General features: G+C 42.7%; 1 protein-coding gene and 1 pseudogene across 13 annotated transcripts in view; both read right to left on the reverse strand.

Annotated features, from left to right (window-relative positions):
* Nucleotides 1-21,105, reverse strand: part of L3MBTL3 (L3MBTL histone methyl-lysine binding protein 3) — an 85,760-nt gene that overhangs the window by 20,557 nt on the left and 44,098 nt on the right. For all 13 annotated transcript variants that reach the window (XM_077353125.1, XM_077353136.1, XM_077353215.1 and 10 more), the window contains 6 exons: nt 19,750-19,901; nt 18,838-18,914; nt 16,570-16,655; nt 15,025-15,135; nt 14,011-14,125; nt 7,773-7,875 (listed from right to left, as the gene is read on the reverse strand). In XM_077353125.1, the coding sequence (XP_077209240.1) occupies nt 7,773-7,875; nt 14,011-14,125; nt 15,025-15,135; nt 16,570-16,655; nt 18,838-18,914; nt 19,750-19,901 (644 nt within the window). The remainder of the gene's footprint in view (nt 1-7,772; nt 7,876-14,010; nt 14,126-15,024; nt 15,136-16,569; nt 16,656-18,837; nt 18,915-19,749; nt 19,902-21,105) is intronic.
* LOC143845135 (uncharacterized) lies at nt 10,645-13,077 on the reverse strand (annotated as a pseudogene).

Below are 21,105 nucleotides of genomic sequence, written 5' to 3' on the forward strand. Positions count from 1 at the left end.
TCCCAGAGATAACAAGAAGTATATGAAAGTGATTCTACTTTCCTTGTCAGCAAGCCAAAACACCTGCTGTGAAATAGAATTACTTTCCTTTTTATTTTTCCTTATATTCCAAGAAAGCATGTCTTTGTAAAGCAAAGAAAAAAGCTCTGTGCATGATACCTATTATGCCATTTTCAAGATCTTTCCATATACCATTCTATGTTTACACACTCTTAGATGCTTGACTTTAATATCCTAAACACCTTTTTCAGAAAAATGACTTTATAACGCATAAACACCCTGAAATGGTCAATTTAATGAAACAGACCATCCCCTATAATGTGTGAGAGCAACCCCATTTGCTTTTACAATATTTATTTCTTTAAATCTTTAATGCCTTCTGTTGCTTAGTATATAGTAAGATGCAAGAACCCATCTACGTTATTCATCCTATCTTATTTGTAATTTGCATCCCCATCCCATGTTTAAAAATTAGCTTAACTAGGTTTATAGATTCCCTCCTGTGCTCTCTTCCTTCATACAGTTTTATTTTTAGTTTGCTCACAGCACAACCCAAAGTTTTCCATAATGTTCATAGGTGAACTTCATTGTTTTCACTTATCTCCTAACATGAACAGGAAACCACAGCTTGAAGTAGGTTTCCTAGTTCTGATTTGGAGGACAAGTGCAAGACTTAATTTGCTGATACTGAAATCATTGCAAACTATGGTTTGTGTGAATCAGCAAACAAAATCAAGCTACATGCAGGAGGTGTTAAAGGAAAGAGAACACGATCCTTCAGCTTTCTTCCAATCACTGAAATCCAGCGTCCTGAATTAGTACCGTATTTGCCGGCGTATAAGACGACTGGGCGTATAAGATGACCCCCCAACATTTTCACTCAAAATATAGAGTTTGTTACATTACAGTACTATGGGCCACTACGGGTAGCTATGTCTATCCCAACTGAAGTGCACCCGGCATATAGGACGACTCCCCCACTTGGAGGCATGTTTTTCAGGGGGGGAAAGTAGTCTTATGCACCAGCAAATACTGTAAATCCTCCTGAGCCATACAACTTTTAATTCTTAGTAACAAAAATTAATTGTGATATATCCTACATTGGAATCTAACACAATGGGATATATTTCATATAGATATGTACATATATCTGAAAAATTAGGAGTTGGTGCAGCGAAAGAACTTACATAATTCACTTGACATCCTCTTTGAAAGGATTTTGAAGGCTTTCATTTTAAATAAGATCAAGAGGATGTTTAATAGCATCTTAAAGCTTGCAGTGCTATTTCACTAGTTTCAATATACAACAAAGCAATAAAGATATCACTATGTGTCTGTGATGAATTCTGCTTTATAAACGCTGAACAAGGGTGTCCTACATCTACAAGATCAAATAACAAAAGTAACATTTCTGCTAAAGAAATAAGGGATTGAATTACACAGCATTAATCTTTCCCATTAGAAAAACAGCAATATAGCTGGGGGCTGGGGGAGAACAGAAACATTACCTTAACAGTTGTAACTGATCAATACGCATTCAGTCAAACATTTAATTTGGTATTATTTAGAAAGTGCGGGTATGGTAACGGTTGTATAACAAAGATTAGAATCAAGTAAATATTGGAAAACAGGGAGAGCTGCTGCAGACCACGTTTCTGAGGCTTTAAGACAGTTGTGCATAGCTTTCCAAATGTCCCTGGGGCTCTAAGAACTTATTTATTTTATGCTCCAGGTTCTGACTTTATAACTGTACAATGAATATTTTTATGGCAGCAGGGCATAGATGTACTTTTATTATTAATTATTATGATTTGGATTTATTGGCTGCCCCTCTCTGAGAATAGGCTCAGGGTGCCTAACAATAAAAACATGTACAAATACATCTAAAACAATTTCAGATTAGTAAATTAAAATTTAAGCTAAAAACCCTAATCGAGTGCTCCTTTATTTTTTTATTTATTTGGATTTTTATACTGCCCATTCTTTACAGCTCTGGGTGGTTTACATGGAACATTATGTAACTTTACATGGAACATTATAATAATCTATAACATTATACAAGTTTCAATACCACATCACAACAATCAAGTAACAATTCACAACATAACATAATGTAATTCTGGTGGAAATGTTAATACCATTTTCCAGTGGTGAGGATTGAGAGGTATGGGGAGGAGTGGGAAGGCCCCGACTGATGTTAATTTGTACATTAGACTTACCTCAACTATATGGGCCCTTTGGAACCATGTCAGCTCCAGTAGCTCCCGAGTCTCAGCTGGCAACTCATTCCGCCCTGGCTCTGGCTCTGATCAAAGCCAAAAATGCCCTGGCTCTGGTTGAGACCCATCACACTTTCCTGGGGGCGGGGACAACCAGTAAGTTGGAGTTGCAGAGCACAACACCCTTCAGGGGACATACTTGGAGAGGCAGTCCCTCGGGTATGCAGGTCCCAGAACATTTAAGGCCTTAAAGGTCACAGCCAATACCTTAAACTTGATCTGGAATTCAACTGGCAACCAGTGCAGCTGCTGAAAGACCAGCTGAATATATGCCCTTCAGGGGCTCTGTTAAGGACCCAAGCGGCTGGATTCTGGACCAACTGCAGTTTCTGGGTCAAGGGTAGACTCAGAGGTCTAACCTGGAGGTGACTAACACTGTGGCTAGTTGTTCTGGGGTCAGATAGGGCGCTAGTAGCTTCGACTGGCATAGATGAAAAACTGCTTGACAAGTTACCTTAGTTATCTGTGTCTCTATAGTAAGGCAGGCATCGAAGATCACCCCCAAATTCTGAATGGTATGTACAGTTTCTAGTGATACCCTGTCTAGATAGGGGAGACACACTTATGGTCCTTTACTACCCAGCCAAAGACCTCCATCTTATTTTTCAGTGTAAAACATTTCAACATGGAGAACAGGAGAAGCCATTTTTCTTGTATGGACATGGTGGGTTTCAACTGAATACCAGAAGTTAAAGTTTTAGGTGATGCTTCTCTTCCGCTTTGAGTAACTCTGTAAGTTTTTCTAGGTTCCTTCCTACTCCTGTTCATTTGCCCTCTGACTAGAAGTCCTTAACCAATAAAAGAGTATCTCCATTACAAAGACCCTTCAACCAAGGGGTGAGACTACTTATAACTGTGCCAGTGCTTTTTGAGCTGAAGTGCATCTGATATAGATTTGAAGAATACAAGGGGGCAGCAACCAATGTGGGGCAAGTGTGGGTTGCCGTATACACTGTGAAAAAGGAGCATTGGACACTTGCCATGGAAGTTCTTTCCACTCTGAGATAGAGAGTATGGGAGATTTCCACCCACAATTCAAGCAAAAAGGTCTTTGATATCAATCTCCAATTTCCATTGTTAGAACAGAAACAAGAAATGAAAGGAGAAAAAAATAGTATTAAGAATATCAAAGAGATCATCTGAAGATCAGCCATTCAGAGGTTTCTGCTCTACCTTAAGAACTTTTTCAGTAAGTTTCCAATGTCCCTTTCTCATTCTGAGGGTGAGGACAAGTTAACATGGGATGTGCAAAAGCAGGGCTGATTTTTTTCTGTGGCAAAACACCTGCTGCAAAACCCTCTGACCAATGGAAGCATGGGTTGTCTGTGCCACGCTTTCTGGCAGGTGGTCCCCAACATCTGTTATTTTAATCTAATTTGTAATTGGGAATAAGTTGTGCTGACTGGATCAAAATCTTGTTCTATACGGTAGAGATTCTCAAATTCTGATCTTCACGTTTCTCCTATGATCTCCTAGACTATTGCACTGAGTATGTACAGGATATCACTAATCTTTTTAGGTGAAATAGAAATGCGAGATCTAGGTGTAAACTGCACGGAGCTTTTATTCCAGCCCCAGATCGATTCAGTCCCTGCCCTCTACACAGAATGCGATTTCCATTTGGATTTGGGGCGATTTAAATTTTCCTTCTGCAGCAAGAAGGATTGATCCGGAGTGACCCTACCTTTATTGTGGGATATCTCAGACTGTTGCTAATCCTGAATATATTCAGAAAATCGCATTGTTTTGAATCTGGGCTCTCCTACGTGGTAGAGGACCCGTGATTGGCTACAGGTGGTCATGTGACAAGCCTGCCTCAAAGGAGAAGCCCCTAATTTCTCTCAACTTCTGTCGACCTTGGATTTTTTTTTTTGTGCCTTCTTCGTTCCCCCCTTCAAGAAAAGAAAGGATTTTTTCCTCCCTCCTCTGACTTCTTGGATCCTCTCCCCCCCCCCTTCAGGAATACAAAGAGTCTCCATTTGCCTCCCCCCCTCTTCTGAGCCTCCCTAACCACGTGCAGAAGACTTTCCTGTTTCAATGGGGAGGGGGGGGGAAGAGGAAGACCCGAGTTCAAAGCGATCTGAATTCAACAGGATTGACAATGGAATAAAAAAGTAAGTGCAGACTTTGCCCTAGATTGAACTCAGGTGCTTTTTGGTTGACAAGCTTTTGTACCTTGTCTGGTGGAAGGATAAACTTGTCTTGTGTAGTCCCAGACAATGATCCCAGACAAAAGGTGTACTAGAAAGTTACAGTATGCCTTTCAGTGCACTGATGAAGAAGCCCTGGTTCTGTAGGCACCCACTGTGGTGGCTATTTCTTTGAAAGTTTGTTCCTTGGTTGAGGAGCATATTAGGAGTTCATCTAGGCAAGGGTATATCTAGAGTCCTTGCTGATAGAGGAGAAACTAAGGTCCTTATAATCTTGGAAAATATCCTTGGAGCTTTGGTAAGGCCAAAGGAAAGTGCTCCGGACGGGTAATGGCTACATATGAAAATCTTAGGAAATTCTGGTGGGACAGAAAGATGACTATAGTATGTATAGATAGGTCTTCAGTAATCGTGAAGTCATTGTGACAAGACATCAATTATGGACCTCAGTGTCTCCATATGGAAGCTTTTATGTTTTACATATATCTTTAGAAACTTTGGAACTTTTTCTTTGGAACTGGAGATGAGAGAAACTACTAGCATGTCTCAGGAAATAGTTGCAAACTCTGTGGAATAGTCACAGAAAATCATATCCCTCACCAATTTCTTTATAAGATTGTGTGTTGACAGAACATCTACAGTCAGACACCTACATTGGGGCCTGGTGTCAGATGCAATTTTGATAAGAGTTGGCCAAGTTTGCTGCTGCATAGGGGAACCCCTGCTCTGAACTGCCACACTCTATACTCATGTCTCTTGCCTGCAAGTATCAGCATACATACGTTATCTCCCTCTTTGGCCCCAATAACAAAAAAAGAAAAGAAATAGCCAGCCTTACTAGAAACCTCAAAATAGGAAAGGCTTCCAGCCCACTGAGTTTATTGTAAATGAATAATATCCCTAGTTGGAGAAAGATTCTAGCCCTCTTCTTCTTTAATATCTGTAATTCTGGCTGCACATCACAATCTTGACTCAGCTTGGTAATTATTCCTATTTGTAAAAAGGCTATTACTCTTTTCCTGACAACTATAGTTGGATCAGTCTGTTGTCCTGTTTAGGTAACCTGTTTAGCCCTTACCTGATTAAAATTCTGTTTTACAAATTTTGTTGTCAGATAATCAGGTCTTTATGTCATCTCACAGGGTTTTCAGAAGATGAGCTACTTTAGATCACTGTACAGTTCTTGCCCATTTGGCTGGAAGATAAGCCATCTAAGGGTATATATTATATGACTTTTAGTGATTTTAAAAAGGCCTTAGACTATATCCCCCGTGCTAGATTATTGGGAAAATTAGCAATGACTTCTATGAATCATCAATTAATCAACAAATTATATCAAAGTATTAGTGTGTTGTGGGGCTGAGGAGCAGCGTTAGTGTGATGGCAGGGACACCGCTGCCTCCCAGCCCTACACAGTCACAGCAGGCCACCTCTGGCTCCAAGCCAGCTCCCAGTCTCCAGAGCTGAGAACTGGCGGTGACCCCATACCAGCGCTGATCCTTGGCCACCAGGGAGGCGGGGCAGGCAGGCATCTTGCAGGACTGGCCCTGCCGGGGACCAGCAGCCCATGCAGAAGGCTCCCCCCCCCATGGTGACAGCGGTGACCAAGCCGGGCTTGGAGCCACCAGCATCACTTCTCGTTCCAGGGGGAGGCAGAGAGGAGGGCAGGCAATGTGGAGGCTTTTGGAACCCCTGGGTCAGTGCAGTCTGCCACCTCCCTCCTGCCCACTTATAAAGTGGGCTTTACAGCTAGTCTCTCACATAAAGCTAAGAACAGGACTATGAAAAATACAATGCCCTAATCAGTATATTTTTGCTTATTTGTATACAATTCTGAACACCTCTGCCCCACAGAACCATTAACATATACATTTTAACCCTATCATAATTAATCAAACATAAGTCTTAATTCAGCTTTTGAGCAATGGTATCTAAATTATTCCCAAGCTGCTTAGCATTGCAAATGTCCAGTCTACCTGTTTTCAGACATTTCCTCTGACAACATAGATGTACTTTGTCATAACGTTTTTTAATGCAAAGTTAAACTACGGTATCAGCTACCGAGATGAAGGAACCACTTAACTAAAGCTTGATGCAGATAATTAAACCAATTTTAAATTGTCTCTGTAGGCTGAACTGGAAGATAGGGCAGTTTAGGAGTCCTAGGATGACCTGTATTTTCAAACATATAGACTCCTTATATATTTTAACATTCATATTTTCCCTTGATGTTATTTAAATTCAAGCTCCCAATTGAAAGCTTTGATAGAAATGGCTTATATCCAAAATGAATTGAAAGAAAATGAAACTAAGATGAAACATGAGCAAAAATAGCAAGTAAATTACAATTGCATATTTTTATTCATGCTTTGATTAATCTTGCATTGTTTTAAATAGTTCTTATGGCAAAGTTTGGTTTGCAGAAGGAACTAAGGAACTAACATAGCTTGTTTGCTGTGCATATATGCTCACCTCCTTCTTTTTTCTCATGGATCACAACAGAAATATTCCTTCTTTAGGAATTGTTCAATCAAAGTCCAATCTGCTTTAATGCAAGTGTCTAGAAAGGATTTGTTTCCTTCCCAGAAGACGGAATTCTAAATTATTTCAGGTTTAAACTATAATATCATAATAACAATAATATGCTCTGGTCAAGCTATTTCCTAGCAAAGTAATAAGAGAAAGCAAGATTCCAAAAACATAACTTTCTCTTTCAGTGGCAGAAAAAGAACTGAGGATGGTTCTGAAGAGCTGCTGTGTGGGAGCATGTGGTCCCTGAGTGGGAGCAACGTCCTAGCTCTGGGATGGTGTTAGAAGGCTGTTAACTGTGAAATCTGATGGCCATGTGGGACTGCATAGAATAATGATGATGAAAGAATACTCCACTACTGAAAAGATAAAATAAATTCTATGAGCAGGTCTACTAAGTAGTGAAATAGTTGTCTACTTGACACAGTATCAAAAAAGCACGGTACTTTCAACACTAGATGTGGGTATCTAAGTCATAGAAAATTTCAGATACACACATATATACCAAGTTGAAGCAACACGGTTACGTTCACCAACAACACAAAGTTGGGAGGCATCTCCTGTAAAGACAACCTTCTATTGTAAACACAATCTATGTCAGTTAGATTATATTATGCAAAAAGGTTGCCGTACAGCATGCACATCACTTATGTTCATTTCAAAATGAACACCATGGCACCTTGAATGAGCAGATAACAGATTGTTTTCTTCCTTCTGTCCCAAACCATTCATAAACTGTAATTAAACCAAATACATGAAGCATCCTAATTAGGTATCTTTGGTCACTCCTACCATTGTAACAGGTGAGACATACCTGTGGTGGCCCATGTGTTTGGCTTTTTTAATATGTCCAACTCCTTTGCAGCCTGGGGTAGGGCACACTCCTAGTTCGAAAGCTTCAACTAACTCTGAAAGACCTAAACAAACATTACAAAAGGTAAAAAGATACATTTATTATCCCCTAGAAACAACTACAGACACATGTCATGGCAAAGGTTTAAACACTGGCTTCCCTTCCTAGAAGTGCAACTCCTTCCGAATACAGCCTTGTCTAATGCCATCGTGGCTATTTTGTGGGTGGTAAGTAAAATCCAGCCTGTCTACCCAACCAGCTGGTTTTAATTTAGATATCAGTTTTGTATTACTTACATTTTAGATGGTGTTTTTCTTATTAATATTTCTTACTAATATTTTTATAGTTTGCTGTTACGGATTTTAAATCTTTAAACCGCCCGTGGTGCCGCGGGCGCCACGGACTAAATAAAAGGCTAAAGGATTCTAGGGCGGGATGTGTCCGTGATGAGGACCCTTCCTCTGGACAGACAATCGGAGAGACCAATTGGCAGGTGCGCAGGGCCTGCCGATTGGTCCCTCCGAGTCCCAGCCCCAGAAACTGCGAGCCGCACACAGCTTTGCGCCTCTGGCCGCGTCAGGCCGGCTGCATGGGAGTCCCCAGCAGTCGCGCGGAGCGCGGCTGCCGGGGGCTCCCTGCCCGGCAGCCTGACGCAGCGAGAAGCGCGAAGCGCCTCTGGCCGCATCAGGCCGCCGCCCGAGGGAGCCCCCGGCACCCGCGCTTCGCGCCGCTGCCGGGGGCTCCCTTGCTGCCGCCCTAACGCCTCGGAGGCGCTTCGCGTTGGGAGCTGCTTGGAATACAGGTGAGCCAGCGAGAGGTTGCAGACCGCCTGGGTATTGCGCGGTCACCGGAACGGCCTGGAGGAAGCGGCTTGTGGTTGCGATCTGATGCTGACAGGCGAGGAGGGAGAGGCAGGAAGACAGGGAGGAGGGCTGGGGGCCGGAGGATCATCAAGAAGTGAGGGAGAAGAAGCCCGGGGATCGCGGTGCTGGGGCTGTCTCCCTGACTTTGCGCCCTGAAGGGGATCGAGCTGCCTCCATTGTGCCTGGCAAGTGGCCAGAGCCCCTCCCGCCGCCAGAAGGCTCGAGAGATCCTATGCGAGCAGCCAGGTGGCCTCTAAGAAAGACCTCAAGCCCGGCAAGGACTTTCTCATTGTTTGGATAGGCCCAGCTTCCCACCCACCCCCCAATGCCCACCCCAGACAACTCCCGGAAATCCACGGATCTGTTTGCTCCTGAGCCGCAGAAACCAGCCAAATGCATTGAGGAGGACATCAGGGGGTGGCCTGCAAAAGGGACCCTGTGCGGGGGATCGAAAGAGACGACCCCAGGGCAGACGCAACGCAGAGGCTTCATTGGCCTCTGGCGCCGGCAAGAGGCTGGATGCTGCATGCGGCTGGATGCCTCGAGAAAATGCCGCCGAGAAACTGGCTGGCCCCACCAGGAGCCAGCTTGCCCGCCGCCTCTGCAGCCCTCCCTGGGCTTCTGCCCACCCCAGGACCACGCCCGCGCCGTACACAGACAGGAGCAGTGCGAAGCTGGTGAGTGGCCCTGGGGTTCTGTCTCGCCTTGGGAGGGAGGAGCGGCGGGCCGCATTTGGGGGGGGGGGAAGGTGGATGGGTGGGAGCGTGTCCCTTACCCTTCCCCCTTCTCCCCTTTCAAAGCCCATTTTTATAAATGGGCTTTGAAACTAGTACATTTATAATTCACCCTTGAGTGGCTCACAAAACTCCTAGAATATAATAAAATTATAATGTTATTAATAATGTATACATTTACAGAATTACAAGCAGATACAATTTTATTTATTATTAGATATTAGATTTCTATACTGCCACCTCTTGAAATACCCCATGAAATCCATTAGACAATCATCTAATCCTCCCCCATCCCAGACAGCCACCCAAGGTGGGTGTCGCAGGAGTTAATGCGAGGACCTGATCCCGCGAATGGGTCTAATTGACCTTACCCAAAGACCTGGCAGACGAGCTCCATCTTACAGGCCCTGCGGAACTGTGATAGCTCTGACATGGCCCTCAGTTCTTCCAGGAGCTCATTCCACCAGGTAGGGGCCAGGACCAAAAAGGCCCTGACCCGGGTTGAGGCCAGGCAAACTGTCTTGGGGCCAAAGACCTCCAGCAGATTAGCACCTGCAGAGCAAAGAACTTTATGCAGGGGGCATAAAGAGGCAACCAGTCCCTCAGATAGGTAGGGCCGAAGCCTTAATTGACTTTAAAGGTTAAAACCAAAATCTTGATCCGGGCCAGAATTGGCTACCAATGCAGCTGCCTCAGCACAGGCTGGATGTGGGCCCTCCAAGGTGTCCCAACTGGGACCTAGCAGCCACGTTCTACAACAGCTGGAGTTTCTGGGTCAGGGACAAGGCAGGCAAGTGTACAGCGAGTTGCAAAAATTCAGCCTGGAGGTGACAGTTACATGGATCACTGTCTGGCCAAGCAGTCTGCGGGTAGGTAGGGCACTATTAGCCTCGCTTGGTGAAAATGGAAGAACATTGTGCGAGCTACTCCTGTGACCTGGGCCAACATAGAAAGGGAGGCATCCAGGATAGCCCACAAATTTCTTTCCAAGGACAAAATTTTGGGATGGAATCAACCTTGGCCACCCAGGTTGATGACTTTCACTGTCAGAGTGGCTAGATCTCCTAGACTAGTGATCCACAACCTGTGGGCTGTGGACCACATGTGGTCCTTCGACTAATTGGAGGTGGGCCCCGAAGGACGCCTTCTCCCCCCCCCCAGCCCTTTACAACACATTTAATTGTTGTGGCGTTTCTGTATCTTATTTTGAAGGGATGTTTAAACATTACCATAGCGATCAGAGAGCGCTAGGGCAGTGGTTGAGAGTAGAGGAGTAAACTACCCCCCCCACCGGGCCTCAGTAAAAGGCATTGTGGTCCCCGGCGAGTGGTCCCCGGCGTTGAGTGGTCCCCAGTGATAAAAAGGTTGGGGACCACTGTCCTAGTCAACATCCCTGTTGATTCTCCTAGACCTCAGCAGTTTTGACTGGCACTGATCATGGTATCCTTCTGGAGACACTGAGTGGGCTGGGATTAAGGGGCACTATGCTTTACTAGATCCACTCTTACATGACCAAATATTCCCAGATGACTGTGCTAGGGGACTACTGCTTGGCCCCTTGGCATTTATGCTATGGGATCCTGCAGGATTTTCTCAGCATGCTATTTAATATGTATATCAAACCTTTGGGAGAATTCATCCAGGGATATGGTGTGAATTACCAAGGGCAAAAACACCGCTTTTTATACAGGCTTTTAATTAGGGATTTATCTTAATCACTTTTTAAAATGATCAGTTATTGCTTATGTTTTTAAATGTGTTTTATACTGTGATTTTAAATCATCAGCTACCTTGATCAAGATTCTAAACAGCTGGCATAGAAATATTCACAATTCATACATAGAAGCTTAATTAAGAAAAAACAGATTATTATGAAAGGCATGGAAAAAGTTAAAAATACATCACTCAATGCCTAAAACTGAAAAGGATAGGCCCAGAAAAAATGGATATGGGGTAGAATTCCACAGTTAAGATGCCAAAATGGAGAAAGCTTCAGCTGTGTAGACTATTAGTCTCACTGCTGAAGAGGTGGCAAACAGAATAAGAACTATACAAGGCCCATATATTGTGGGGTGACACCCACCCATCCACTTAGTCTGTGGCGTTTCTGTCAGGCACTGGCCGCTTAGCATTGCAAGAAGAGAGAAGCATACGGTTACATCTCCAAGGGCTGAAATGCATGGATTGTATTGCACAACGAGAACTCTCCTTGCTATCCCACTCACCAGGTAATCCACCAGAGAACATCTGTTGCCAGGTGTGACAGGCAGCTATGCTCCAAAAGCCCCTGACTCCACGAGACGTTTAAGGCCCTGGGTGGACCAACAGGACACCCGGCCAAACTTTGCTGTTGGGGTAGTACTCATCCGGTAGCCTGGAAGAAATGCATTTCCATCCCTGATGCTGCCACAAACAGGCGGTTTTTGAACATATTTTATCAGGACCCGCCTGGCCAGGCTCAGCTTGCTGCCAGCCCTGAGGGCTGAATGGCTCAGTCTGATGTCCATCAAGATGCTGGCTCTGGCGGCTGGATCCGGTACAAACTCTCCTTACTGCCAGCCGAGTTGCTCTGCTTCTCATTAACATCCTCAGTGTTGCTGCTCAGACATTCCATCTTGGGCCTGGCTGCTGAATCCTTATACTTGCCGCCACCCGAGGACCCAGGTTCCCAAGCATGGTAGACAGCACCTTCAGTTGCTGGGCATTCAGGGCCAGACTTCTGGATTGAGGGTGATCCACATCTTTGGTTGTTGTTGTTATGTGCGAAGTCGTGTCCGACCCATCGCGACCCCATGGACAATGATCCTCCAGGCCTTCCTGTCCTCTACCATTCCCCGGAGTCCATTTAAGTTTGCACCTACTGCTTCAGTGACTCCATCCAGCCACCTCATTCTCTGTCGTCCCCTTCTTCTTTTGCCCTCGATCGCTCCCAGCATTAGGCTCTTCTCCAGGGAGTCCTTCCTTCTCATGAGGTGGCCAAAATATTTGAGTTTCATCTTCATCTTTGGTTACAGATACGGAAAGATGGGACAGGTGGTCAGGATTCACTGCAGTAGCTCCTGCATACAGGGAGCCTCAGCCTGTCCCACTGCTGGCTGAGTATACTCTATTCCCACGCCAGGCCAGGCTGGGCTTGTGGGTTGAACTCACCATATGATTAGACAACCCTGTATTGGACAAGATCCTGGCAAAGGCTTCAGCGTCAGGCACAAACTCCACTGCATTGACATCTTTTCCATTTGCATTTTCACTTTCCAGTACATTCTTCAGCCCGTAGGCACTCAGCTGCATCTCCCCTAGAGGCTTTCTGGGACAGCTCTTGGAGAGCATCCCAGCTGCTGGTTCCAGAACTGGAACACCAACAGAAGACAACTTGGACATCTTGAGCCCTTTGGTCTTCACAGTGGACAAGTGTGCCTGTGGCCACTACTTCAGCTCTAACGGAAGCTGGCTTTTAGAGAGTATTGGGATCTTGCTGCTGCTGAAGGAAAGTTCTTGCTGCCCCAACCCCACATATTGCCTTGGAAGGAGCAAGACCCCTTGTGTGTTTTCCTTCCCAGCTAGAGCCATTCAGAATGGCAGTCTCTCAGTAGAATCCTCTGCCAACACCTGGCTCCTGGGCATTGCCAAAGCAATCACAGGCCATCCATCCAGATTGACTGTAATGTGGCACTTAATTTTGTCTACTATTTAATAACATCAATACTTTTTTAAAAGTATATCTTATTGCACCTTCATCATCTTCTAACAGATAAAGTTAAAGTACGCAACATGTAGCTGAATTCCACACATATAAGTCTAGAAGCAAATCAAATTGTGTTCCACATGTCTTCACCCTGATTAAAAGTATGCATGCATGGGATGGGCATGAACCAGATCACAAACTAAAATTCAGTATAAACTTGGGCCATTTCAGTGCCCCCAAATCAATGTTCAAGGATTTTTATTCTGTTCAGTTTGGCTGTTCAGGCCATTTAAAAGTAAAAGCTGAGTGATGCCAGTCTGCAGCTGACCTGTCAGGTTTAAATGGCTCCCAGCCATTTCAGCCTAACAGTTGAGGGAACATCAGCTTTGCCGTTAGGTTGAAATAGCTGTGAGTCATTTCATCAGTGGGTTTAGTTCCCCCCCCCTCCAAATGGTTGAACCATTTGAGACCAACAGCTGATGAGCGCACTCACCCTGCTGATAGGCTGAAATGGATATGAGCCATTTCACTGGTTGGTTTTGCTTCCTCTACTTGTTTTGAAGGGAGGGGGAAGCAAAACCACCCTGCAAAATGTCTGCCATTTATTTAAACCTAACAGTGGAGTGTGTCTGCCTGTCAACTTTTAGGTTTAAATGGCTTTGATTCATTAACCTTATCAGTTTTGCTTCCCTCCTCTTGGAAACGGGGGGAAGCAAAATGGACATATTAAATGGCTGCCAGCTATTTAACCCTTCTTGGACAATCCTCCCTTTTCTCCTGGCTGCAGCTTGCCATTGTCAGGAAACGAGGGAACTGAACTCACAGTGACCACCCCAAACCAGATTTTTTTGGGTTCATGCCCATCTCTACATGCATACAATTGTCCAAACATTTTACTGTTTTAAAGGGCATCTTACTAAGAGGAGGCTGAAGAGGGTGACCAGTTTTCCCACACCAGCCTGCAGGATGAATGTCGGGGCTATCTGCATCAATCCAGTAATCATAAATGATGTCCCAGCCATCAAAGTGGACCTAAAAAATAATAGCACACCTTTGTCAGGAAAAACCCCTTTAATCTCCAGAGTACTTATTTTTGGTGCTGTTAGATAGTCCATTTATTCAAATTACAGAAATTATATGGTAGTAAAGTATAATGGCTAAGTAATACGAATTTAGCTACAGGACCCTTGTATGTTCCAGTTATAATGGTTTTTACATTACCTTATAGAGATTTCATACTAATAACCACTGGTTTATTAAAGTATTCATGTACACCTGAAAACGTCTTGAATATGACTACTGCCATGAATGCAGGTCTGTATCAAGCCTACACATGATCTTCCGGACTGAACACAGCCTCAACAATCATGCATTAGGGTCTTCCTGGAGTTTAACATGTTTCTATTTTTTTTTAAAGATTGAGACAAACAAAAATAGGGCACTTATTCTGATTGACTGCAGTACATGGCTATATGGGCGATGCTGACTTTTGTATGTCACAGACTGTTCAGGATTGATTCGCATTGTTACTGTGCTCAACTAAATGGTTTTTAAAGTGCAAGTTGCTCAACTCTCAACCAGGACACATTCCATTAATGTAAGTCAGGGGTAGTCAAACTGCGGCCCTCCAGATGTCCATGGACTACAATTCCCAGAAGCCCCTGCCAGCAAATGCTGGCAGGGCTTCTGGGAATTGTAGTCCATGGACATCTGGAGGGCCGCAGTTTGACTACCCCTGATGTAAGTTGTATTCTACTGATGTGAAACTCCTGTGTGCACCATCATTAACTTCAACTAAAAAGAACATTTCTGCACCTGTGAAGCTTCCCCTACTTCTCCCCCACATCTGAAATTAATGGCACACTCATGCTGGGGAGGGGGTTAAAGTATCCTTGTAAAACAGATGTAAGGGAAAAGAAAGATTTAATTACTTTAATTCTGTGGTCATCTGTATCTACAACTGTGGCTACCCTGATAAGTGCTGGGCTCCTCTTGTCAACTACTTCAAGTCTCATATTCTTCTGAAATCCATGAGTAGGTTTCTAAAGCAGAGAAAAATAGTTATTTCAACATTATTTCAAAAAAGAAAATCTAGTTAAGGGTTTCTCGCAATCTAAAATTACGTTCTACTGATATAATTTATCCTAAAATTGATGCCATTGTCTGTAAATGCTTAAACTGGCATTAGAAACTTCTAAGAACCCCTTACTGTTGATTTTTGCTGCTGGTCTGATATAATTTCAAGCAGTATTCAGTGACAGTGGTCCCCAACCTTTTTTAGGCTGGGGACCGGCGGCAGCAGGGAGGGCGATTGCCCGGCCGCCCATGGTGCGCATGCGTGAACGCGCAATGCGCATGTGCGGCCCGGCCGTGCATGTTCCATGGGTGGCTTAAAACGTGCATGCACGAAAGTGCCGCACATGTGCGTTTCCGGCTGCGCATTGTGGATTGCGTGCATGCGCAGCCTTGCTTCCCTCTCCCCGCTCCCACAGTAAGAAGCTTGAAGGGCCGCAAGCTTGCGGTCTGGGAAGTTTCTTACTGCGGGGGGGGGGGAGAGAGGGAGCTGCGGCCCGGTGCCAGGGTCCGGTGGTTGGGGACCACCATTCAGTGACACATAGCACTAAGCTGCTTTTATATTGTAGAGCTCATAAACAAGAGAAAAATTGTTCTTGAAGTGATTAGTACCATGTAAAGTATGTTATTCTTTTTTCAGGGATTGAGCAATATCACAGAATTTTTTCCACAATATTTCATGTGACCAGCATGTTATTCATAATGCATGGAAAATATATTTCTGAAAAATATGTTTATGGGTTTTTTTAACTCTCCTAGTGACAAAATACGTAGACACAATATTCCTACGGAACTTTAAAATACTACATTAGAAACTGGAGGGATGCCTGTATTAGTTTAACTCTTTCATTAAGTCTGTGTCTCTTAATCCTCTGCCTAAAATGAGTACCACAGTATCCATATCTAACGAATAGAACATCAGTTTTTATTACAAGTTCACTAGTCTTGTTTATAACTTATACATTACCTCTACTAACACTTGGAATATCTGAATACAACAGAAAAGATCTTTCTTGGGGACCAAACTGAATTTAAAGTGTATTATTGGACAATTGTTTTGTCTCTTTAAAAGACTCTTATGTGCAGAAATGGGCAGGTGAGGCTTTCTATCTATAAAGTGAAAGTAACTGCTATCACCTGATAAATAACATCCTATTAATTCTCTGTTCTCTGGACTCCGGGGAATGGTAGAGGACAGGAAGGCCTGGAGGATCATTGTCCATGGGGTCGCTATGGGTCGGACACGACTTCGCACATAACAACAACAACAAATTCTCTGTTAAATGGACTTTGTCTCCAGGCTGTTGACAACTACACTAAGAGTATTGAACCCAATAATAGCAGTAGCAATTGTATTTAATTAGCAAGATAAAGTATGAAAAACTACATGAGATATTTCTTACCACTTTAAAAGCCCTGGCAGGTGCAGGTAAAGAACTGGTTTCCTCCAAATATTTCTCCCAAGAAAACTGTTTTGCATGTGGATAGTCTAGCACAGTAATAGTAACACAAAATTGAATTATTTAATGTGGGATGGGATAGTTAGGATGGTCTATAATCAGGTTGTTAAATTCAAAGATGTGACAAATAAGGAATCAGAGCAACTTGCACATTTTTCATAATAAGTTTTGAATATGTGAATTTTAGGCTGTCTCATATGCGTGTAGCTATGTACCTTTCTCCTCTTTGCATATCCTCCATACATCCCATTCTTTCTTCCTCAGACTTCTTTATATTTTAACAAAATCAGTTCTTTCCCCATTTTTCCTGTGCATGGTCATAACTTTAGTTGTTCACAATGTGTCCCACTTTTCATGTTCAATCTCCTTGCAGATTCATCTGCCTCTATTGTTACCTTATTCTACAAACCACACATTATTTCCAACTTCCAGCTATAATCCTTGGTCTCCTTTTCTCAGTCTTTATTAACTGTGAGCCTTGAAGAGGGCAGAAAGGCACAATATAAATTTTATAAATAATTTATTTCACTTTTTTCCAGCCCTTCTGCTTCCTCTGCTGTTTCTCTTCCTGCACCAATACTTTTTTGGTTTCTCTGTGATGCCTGAACAGCTAATGGCAGGATAATTCAATACTAGTAGAATATAGGTTCACAGAGAACATATTACCATATACTCCACTTGAAAAATTCCAGCTATAAAACAACAGATGAACCCTTTATTACAATACTTAAAGAACAAAGACATCAAGCGAGCCTACTGTGGCTTTGAACATGTAAGAAACAGTGACGAAGAGGACTGTGAATTTCACTCTAAAGTTACAGTGTAAGTACTAATTTGCACCTACAAAAGGTATGCATTAGTTTTAAATATAGATGGCCACTTGCCCACCAAACAATCTCCTAGTGAACTTGTTTTGAACAAAATGCTTGCTGACACTGTCAATGCAGAATATATCTTCATATTAACTGATATCATGGGGGAAAATATTACCACTGTGAAAAAGCGAATTTGAGCTTTCTGTTTATAAATGCCTACTGTTAAATGGTGACAGCTTTCAAAGCACTACTTTCCCAATGCTTGAGTCATAATATGGCAGTGAATTATACCAGTACCCTGTGTGGGTAATTTAACAAAATTTGCTAAACAACAAGCTGCAATTAACACACTGACAGGTTAAATATTTATAGTACATGTAAAGGTTGGCCTATAAATAGACTGCATAAGGTAATTTTTTAGTCCCATAGATGTTTCATGGTTTTGGAAGCTTTTCTCAGTTTACTGATTTCCATTTGCTGGTTATTACAGGTTTCCATAATGAAATGTTTCTCCTTCACACTCATTGCTTTAGTCATGTGACCTCCTCATTCAATTAAGTTCTATGTACTGTTAATATCTTAAGTACCTTATACTAAATAATAATGACAATTTCTAGGACAAATGGGCACATAGTCCTCTCTGACATGTAGGGTTGAATTGGAAGAATAGTGAGCAGATCACCAATACGCCAGTTTAAGGGGGACCACTTCTGTGCAAAGACCATCACTTTGGTTTTTTCGAAGTTATCTCTGAATGAATCTTCCATTATGTGCCAAATTAAACAAAGGCTCCTCGAAGTATTACAAGGGAGATTTGCCAAGATTCCTTTCGAAAATAGACTATGTCCCTGTGAATTAAACACTCCTGACACCATGCAACATATCTTACTGGATTGTCCCTTGTTTATTGTCCAGCGAAGGCACGTTATACCTCTTATACCCAAATGGAAAAATCATTCAAAAGACCTGATCTGCCAATTTTTGTTGAGCAATAAGGATGCCAATGTCACCTTTATTACGGCTGAATTTTTGTCTTCAGTTTTTAAACTTAAACTGCTTGATGTATCCTGACTATCTCTATTCATTTTGCTAATCTGCTTTATGCCAATAAAGGTATTGTGTGTGTGTGAGCAATCTCCATTCATGCAATGGATCTTTCCCCTCTCTCCGTATGTTCTACAGTCCTCTATGCCAACTGAAAAAACTATTCCGGAGTCCTGGAACAGCATGGAATGCAGTGAAGGGGACCAGAGTTTGACAGGGAAATCTACAGAAACTATGGGCACCCATCATCCCTGAATGATTCCAGTTTCTACTGTTTGGCACTCTTAATCCATTTACAATGATAGCTTCAAATCTGAAATGAATGTATACAGATGTGCTGTTTCATACAGACCTGGAGGAGTGATAAGAGTCCTTCTATGTTCTTTACACCATCCAACAGGATGAATATGTGGACTCGCTGCTTCACACCTGCAGGAAAAACAGCGTTCATTTCTATATCTGCTTTCATGGTAACATAAAACCTGTGGGATACTCAAAACAAAACCTGGACTGTCTGCAAAGTAGAGTTTATATTTCCTATGGCTAACAAAAGAGCTCTCAGAGAGAAGTTGTTATTTACTAGCTGGGGGGGGGGGAGGTAGGTGGGGCTTTACAGTGGTTTTTACAGTGGTTTTTACAGTGGTTTTACAGTGGTTCATAGCAAACATAATATAAAGTGACTTTTCTATGCACAACGTTTCCCATTAGTATCCTCGTAAATTCCTGGGAATAAGACTAATCAGTTCTCTAATTCAGAAACCATAGTCATCTAGTGTTCACTGTGAGTTTCACATTTCAACAAATGCCATGGATTAATCAAGTAAACAGTTAAATTATCATAATTAGGGTTACTGGCAACCAGTGGGAGTCCAGGGAGGGGTGGAGAAATAGAGCCCTTGCTGAGCGATGATGTTCAATGACTTCTGAGAAAACCAGATGTGATGAAGAGATGTGACATTACTTCGGGGTTTTCCTTGGAAGTGACATAGCTCTGTCACTCAAACAGCAGTTTTTTCTTCCCACTGGCTGCCACAGTGACAACAGCTCCCAGCAGCAACATGGCAAGCCTAATTATAGTGAATTTAGCAATAGCTGATCTACTAACCTATAAATGCAACCAATCTCACATCTAAATTCCTTAAGAACTCTCGGATATATACTCTAATACAATACAGTTTATGGAAACCACAGAAGAGGGGGGAAAGTTAATCACAACTCCAATTAATATTATTATTCAGTTTAGAAAACTTTTAACAATACATACCAATAGTCAAAGCTCTCATCCCAATTGTCAAAATGAACCAAAAAACGATTCTCCACCATGTCTGCTACTGTAGCAACACATATGAATGTAGGGTTCTTTTTGTCTACAGCTTCAAGCTTCATCCCAACTCGAAATCCTGATGGAATTACAGTCTGAAACCAAGTGAGGTTGAAAGAAAATGATCAGTAAGAAGGTATATTAGATGTATTAAGCACTACTGGCAACACCACATAAAGCAGAACTAATGAGAGCAGATTAGATGAGTCATATATTTCCCAAAGCCTCTGAATTATCTCTAGCCAACATTCTCTACTTGAAGACTATGTAACAGCCTATTACATGAAAGCGGCACAATAAAACAGATATTAATCACCATGCATTTTGAACCCCAAAATAATCTGCATGTGTTAAAAACTGGTTTTCATTCTATCTTATCCAACATCAATCTTTGGAAAGACATGAAGTAGGAGGTCTGCTAGACTGTTCTAGCCTCATGTTCTCCAAATAGAAGATAGATCCAGGCAACCATTTTATCACAGCTGGTATGTAGCAACATTCTCCTTAAATCGTGATAGTTAAATTCAGAGTGTGGCTACAGGTGATCATTTGTCACAGTGTGAGTGAAACTATCAGGGCCAACAGGAAAAGTAGGGGTATAAATAATTTAATTATTAAATAAATTCATAATTAATAAGTTAATTAAATACATACTTGTAAAATATCTATGATAACATGTCAAGATTTAAAGAATGGATCTATAAAGAACAGTTAGCAGGCCACTGTGCGTTCTGTATCCACTCAAAGTCTGTTCTTCTATAGCCTCTGGAAAAGTTCTTATGGATTACAGTGCCACTTTTTAAAAGCATGTTTCTATTACAGTTTATTTCTGCATCTTCTTGTCATTATAATGCTATTAAGCTCAACCAAAGTTCATGGGATGGCCTAAGCAACCCCTGGAAGAAAGTGTTGTCCCAATTTTCAGTGAACTATTACACATGGCAGCAGCCACGCTAGACCACTGCCGGAGAATGTATTGCAGTCGCACAAGCTGGTGCACTGCTTTCTGTGTCCCTGTGGGGGACACATTTTGGCGATTGACCAGCTCTACATCAAAATGCCTCCCCGTGGGGAATATAGCCATAGTAGAAAAGTTCCACTGTACAAGGGGGGGGGGGGGTGGCATGGCAGGGAGGTTTTATTTAACAGGAAGGTGGGATTGCGTTCTTACACAATCCAACCTCCCTGTAAAATAGCAAAACAAAAACCCATTTGACCCCACAGTGCCATAAAATGCCGCAGAGCCAAGTGGGGCAATTTTGGTCCCCTCCCAGTCACTGTAAAACAGGGAGGAGCTGG

This window comes from Paroedura picta, chromosome 1 (assembly GCF_049243985.1).
Source record: "Paroedura picta isolate Pp20150507F chromosome 1, Ppicta_v3.0, whole genome shotgun sequence".
Classification (NCBI taxonomy): Eukaryota; Metazoa; Chordata; class Lepidosauria; order Squamata; family Gekkonidae; genus Paroedura; species Paroedura picta.